The sequence below is a fragment of the Halyomorpha halys genome, unplaced genomic scaffold (assembly GCF_000696795.3).
Source record: "Halyomorpha halys isolate HHAL.00 unplaced genomic scaffold, Hhal_1.1 Scaffold890.1, whole genome shotgun sequence".
NCBI lineage: Eukaryota > Metazoa > Arthropoda > Insecta > Hemiptera > Pentatomidae > Halyomorpha > Halyomorpha halys.
Genome location: NW_027106803.1, coordinates 534,349 through 540,925, shown reverse-complemented (window position 1 = coordinate 540,925; position 6,577 = coordinate 534,349). Strand labels below are relative to the sequence as shown.

General features: G+C 32.1%; 1 protein-coding gene across 1 annotated transcript; it reads right to left on the bottom strand.

The window, feature by feature from the left end:
- Positions 1-1,585: 1,585 nt before the first annotated feature.
- LOC106686854 (radial spoke head protein 3 homolog B) lies at positions 1,586-2,208 on the bottom strand (the record flags this gene model as incomplete). Its single annotated transcript, XM_014430424.3, is given in 1 exon segment — positions 1,586-2,208. A coding segment is annotated over 1 exon segment (623 nt), but the record flags the coding sequence as incomplete, so codon positions are not given.
- Positions 2,209-6,577: the final 4,369 nt, after the last annotated feature.

Here is a 6,577-nt window from a genome sequence, read left to right as displayed (position 1 = left end):
ATTTATCTAAATCTAATTTTGTGTTTGTGCAAAGATTAACCATTTATTTTATATAGTAACAAATTTATTTTATCACATTCATCATAATATTTTTTTCGTCATGTTAAACATTTATTATTATACAATCTAGTTCTAAGAACCATGTTGTGGAACTCAACTCTTTCCACGGAATTGTACACAGAGCAAAGTACGTTTCCAGGAACCAGCGTAATTATCCTTTATAAAACTTTTGCATTATCGTTCAATAACCTAACTGCTAAGAAACACAATTATCCAACTTATATACATTCCTTTTTTTATTTGTATATATTTATTCGTTATTATTATTTTCTTTCTAGATCAGAAAAAAAAGTTAAATGACAGCAGTTGCTTCTTAACCTATGCTAGTTCTCATTCTGGTATTGTGGTTTTACACTTTAAGTGCTTCATAGATCACCAGTTTTGATTTCGAACATCTCACTCCACTATTCAGCAATGCCATTGTGTGGTGGACGTTGTCTCAATTCCTTGTAGCGCGGAATGTACAGCGCGGGAGTTTTTTCGATGTGAAACAGGCTTTAGATCGAATCAGGCACCCGTGCCTGCTTTACAAACTCGTAAATTTTTATAGATTTAAGTTCAAAAAATGCTGGCTGAGTGTTAATGGGTACTTCGGCTTAAGTCTTTGAAGTCATTTTTTTATTCCTTTAGTGTGCAGAACCCAAATCATTATTCTATAAAACATATTTAGTTATATAAGCGTGTTCTTAATGTATACCAGAGTTCAAGGATCATGTCTAAGTGTCTGAATGTAAGTGTTTGGAATTTGTAGTTGTTTAATCGTGTCTTCCGTTGTTTCTACTAATTATTATTTTAGTTACTTTGAAACTTTTTTTTTTATATACATGGTTTATTACAAGGTAAAGTAACTCCGTTATATTTAAGATAATTGCGATATTTTCCGTTAAATATCATCGGTCACTGATCCACAATGTACAACGATATTAATGGGGGTATTACGTAGAAGGAATACAAAGAAATATTTATACGTTTTTACTAATATAAATTCCTTAGATTTAATATCCCAGTATAAATTGTACATAATTTTAATCACAATTTATAATCAATTATAAAGAATAGTTTAACTCGATAATAAATGTTAAAATAATTAACCAACTAACCGTTCTAGTTTGGAACAGCTAAAATCGTCTCTACATCTTTATTCATTCAGTATTTTTATTTGGACGCTCTTAATTTTGCTAGGATATAAGTTCTAACCAAACTTGTCCCTGCAAACATTTTTATTTTTTAAATATTTGAATAGTCCTCGAAGCAAAAACAATATTAAGACAACATGGCGTAATACATGTAGAACGACAAGATCTGATTTAATGATATAGAGATTATTTAAAATATGCTGTTTAATATTAATAAAGCTTTAAAATATGTTTTCATTGTATTCTCTGTATACTGCTGGTTTAAAAGGATAAGATCCTATTATCCTTTCCTCATGGTGGAATTAAGAAATGAACACTAAGCTGTTTTCAGTGCGAATATACAATCATAATTTAAGTTATGAAAAGATTTAAGGATAAACAGAACTCACTTCTTAGGCTGATTTGCAAGATTGGCGTTAACGACCGCCGCAAGATCTCTCTTCGTCCGTAGGTTGTTCTTGGCCTTCTGTTTTTCGATATTCACCTCCTGCTGCCGCTCGTTGTTCACCTTTGGCTTGGGTCTATTATTGTTCAGCACTCTCGGTTGACTGGAAAAAGAGTACATGACATCTACTCCCGATTTCTGAGAGCCCGTACTCCCTGAGGAAGCGTTAGAGCTCTTGGAGTAGCCGAGGATTGCAGCCAACTCTGGCGGAGGATCGAGAAAGATACCGGTCTTGACAGTGGTGATAAACATCGGCCGGTTTTCGAAGGAGACAGATCGCATACTCTTCTTCTTTTTTTTCTTCTCCTTTTCGAGGTTTTTAAGCTTGGCGTCGAGACTATTGATGAAGACATCATCGCTGGACGGGAGGCTGTAGGATTGTTTCTGTATCTTGGACGTCTCTTCTTCTTGAAGCTGGTTGGAGCCGTAGTCCGGCAACCCGGATTCGAGTTGGTCAACCACCTCCATCCTCCATGCCTGAGGCACGACTGACCGGTGGGCAGGCGCTGAACGCGCCGATCGAACCGAGTCTTTGAACCTTCCTTGACCACCACGCAACTGGGCCATTAGTCCTCTTCCACGATACCACGGCTCCCTCAAGACATTATTTCCGATCTAGATTCCTAAAGAACTTGCCTTGCGAGAATGTTTACGGTAATTATGAGTTTCAAACAAATGTTCATTTCCAACATTCTCACAAAACCAGCAACTCTCACAGTTTTTACCCTATTTCAAACTGGTTAATGGATTTTTATTGTCATTACAATATATAGTTGCACATTTCGATTTATGCCAAACAATTTTGATTTCGATTGATTTAACAATTTTTTGTTTTTGTTTACACCATTATCTCTATTTTTTAGTCCCTTAAAAGTGTCAGAGTGCACAATGACAGCAAAACCGTTATCACACACACACACACACACACACACACACAAAAAAAAAAAATGTATATATATTATTTATTAAGAGCTGTTTTTTGTTGAATTATACTAATCATAGAATCTTTCGTTAATTAATTGAAACATTCAAGATAACTATCTAACATTTTTGTTAAAATCAGGAAATGATCGATTAGAATTATTTCGCAATCTGCTATTAAATTTCGGAAGCTTTCTTTTTTTATAAATACAAAACTTGGTAACAAATCACAATAAAACTCAGTAGTTGGAAAGTGAAAAATGGTATACAATCAGCACAAATACCAAAAACCTTTATAATGAAGGAGTAAATTAAAATACATTAAATTCAAATTGTGAATATGATGTTGAATTATATTTCTGATGTCCAAAAGAGTATTTGAAAAAAATATTAAGCTTATTCTGTATATACATAAATAGATATTTATCAGAATACCAGACAAGAAGTTTAGGTTTTACTTTTAACTTCCCTATTAAAAATATTTTTTTTTTACCTCTAAAAAAGAAAAAAATATCTCTGATATAAAAAAAATAATTAAAAAAAAAACCGACTGCGGAAATAACCATATCTTATTCTCCTATTGTTTCTAAGAGGTGGAATATTATTCAATTTTTTTTTAAACATATTATTGTATTGTTAGTGATGTCTATAAAAAAAAAAAAAAGGAAATGAAACTTGGTTTAGAAGTCGCGTGCCCTTCTCTAAACGCAACGACTCTTGGCAATTATATTCAGACCCATGTAACTGTAAATTATTACCATAATCTGTATATAATTACCAAGAGTCGTTGCGTTTAGAGAAAGGTACTCGACTTTTAAACCAAGTTTCATTTTTTTTGTAGACATTACTAGCAATACAATAATATGTTTAAGGAAAAATGCAATAATAACCATATCATATTCTCATATTTTTTCTAAGAGGTAGAATATTATTGCATATTTCCTTAAACATATTATTGTATTGCTAGTAATGTATACAAAAAAAAATAAAACTTGGTTTAGAAGTCGCGTGCTTTTCTCTAAACGCATAGACTCTTGCCAATTATATTCAGACCCATGTAACTGTGAATTGTCACCATACAGAATGCTCTTGCATTTGCATATATAAACTTAAGGAAACAGTATTAATATGTTTTCAAAAGAGTTTCAAGTTTCGTTCAAATGTTACATGGGTCTGAATATAATTACAAGAGTCGTTGAGTTTAGAGAAAGGCACTCGACTTTTAAACCAAGTTTCATTTTTGTTTTGTAGACATTACTAGCAATACAATAATATGTTTAAGGAAAAATGAAATAATATTCGACCTCTTAGAAAAAATATGAGAATATGATATGGTTATTTCTGCAGTCTGTTTTTTTATGAAATAAAATTATTTCTTATTTACCAGAGGTATATATTTTTTTATATTACTACATAAATATACTGACATATAATGACACTGATATTATATTACTACACTTACATTGACTATACCATCTTTGTATTTTTTTTATTGTAGCTTTAATTAAGACCTACAATGTAGATCAAAACATCAGCAGAAAATAATTAAATAGTTGATTTTCTTTCTTTTGACCACAGCCACGACCGTCTCTTTCAAATCATTTTTTTATTATAACCTATTTAGATTTTCATGTATTGACATTTCATGTTTAAAACGATTGCCTTTAACTGGAATTTTGATAAATTTTCATCGCATCTGAATGATGTTCTGCCCCAATTATGTCTAATCTAATCTGACAAAGATCACCTAAATTTATTATATTTCTTGAGTATAACTATATAACATTGACCTACTTGCAGCTATAAAAATATATATAGTGCCTAAGACATTATTAGAAGTTCCTGATGACTTTTTTTACTAAACAACTGTCAATTATGTGTGTAAAGGAAGGGAAAAACTTCCTTCAGTGTCTTTTAATGGACATATAACACTACGTATTCAATTTTCTACACAAGTTTATTTATACCAATTCCTTCAACATGATTGTAGTGTTTATTTATTATAGTATATTATAATAGCAAATTAAATATTATTTAAACTTTATATTTAATATTTAATTTCTATATTTCAGAAACTAATGGCGATGTCTCTGCATGTAAATACAATAACTTAGACTTAACAATACGCAATGTAATCGTTAATAGGTTCCTCAACCACTAAATGTTATGTTAAAGGTTACCCGAAGGTTAAATGTGCTGGCTATATCTACTACACTGTTCCTAGGAGAACACAATATTTTAAGAAGGTTACGATATATATTAAAATATTATTTCAATATTTTTAACTCAAATCGTTTGAAAAAAAAAACTGAGTATTACTGAGTAACTTTAGATATCGAACTTCAAAATCGGTTGTGGAGCTCGTTCAAAACAGACCCCCAAAAAATAGACGGACAGATTTAACAAAATTAATTTCAGTATTGTGAAGTCTAATTGTTACAAGATCTCGGTGAATATTTTTGTCATTTTTGAATATTGAGTCATGAAACTTTTGGTTGAACTGTTTACTAAAACATTGTTACGAAGCTAATAATGAGAAGGTTATGTGACACTCCTGTACACATTACCCATTTGGCTTTGTCTTAGTCGGTTAATTAATAAAACTAACTTATTTAACCCTTTGGATTAGATTAAGGAAATTGAGGCCATAGAGAGGGAACTGGCTAATGTAAGAACCGAAGCAGAAAAGAATCATGGAGAAATAAAGTTGAATGAGGTCAAGCTAAATAGACAAATAAGTCAGTCCAAATGGAAAACGTGGCAAGGAAAGATTTAAAACAATTCAAATATTATATAACAATTCACAGTATTTTTATTCAACAAAAGAAAACTTAACATACAAACTAATCTGTTGTATAGCAGTAAGCACATCATTTCTGGGCTTTGTAAATTAATTGGGTAAAATCAAGCCCATCTGTTAACTAGCGACTGGAGGATCTTCGTAATGCAGTTCAAGGGTTCGGTCCTTTCAGGGCGTTAACTATTGGAAGTTGTACATGAGCTTATGGAAGGAAACTAACGAACCGGTTGTTAATTAAACGTGAGGTATATCAAAGGCAAGATTTAAGATTTTTGAAAATGAGTATCTTTATACAAAGTCTATACGTAATTTCTTTCGAAATAAAATAGAATTAATAAGGATATTCGATTTAAGACGCAGTTTTTCTTATCTTACAGAACATTCACACGCAACTCAGTTCTTGCTACAAACTAATCAGCACCGTAAACATGAATATGGAAATTTTATGTAACGATAATTTATATTTCAAGCTAAAAATATCTTTCAACAGTGCACCCACGAAACTGCAATGACGTTCACAAGAAAAGAAAGCTGCAATGCGTAAACCAAAATCCAATAGATCACTTAATCAAGAGTATATTAATTAATTAATATCCAATGGCATGGGCCTATCCAGGGAGGGCCAGATTCACCCCCCCCCTGGAATTAAAAAAATGAATTATTAATTTAATCAAAATTAAAATTTTGTTCAATCAATTTTTTAAAATTAAATTACTTCATAAACATATTTTGATATTAATATAAGATTTTAGTTTACGCATTGCAGCTTTCTTTTCTTGGGAACATCACTGCAGTTTCGTGGTTGCACTGTTGAAATATATTTTTAGCTCGAAATATATATCATCGTTACATAAAATTTCCATATTCATGTGCATAAACATCGATCATCAATGCCCAATTTGTCAGGTTCCAGAGACCGCCGAGCACCCCGTACTTGCCTGTACCGCCTATGAAGTACTGAGAGCCAATATGATGAGGGAAACAGGACTCTATGTTCTGACGGAGAGCGATTTTCCTGAGCTGATGATGAAAGAAAACTACCCGCACTACAAGACCTTCGTGTATGGGTGGAAGGAGGCTGTGGGCTCTACTCACTTCTCCCTGGGTAGGAGAGAATAAGCTACACCAGCAAGGCCTCAGTAGAAGAGCAAGATTTATTTTGTAGCAAGAGCACGCTGTGTGCACAGCTAAGTAATCTTTGTCATATGCAGCAAT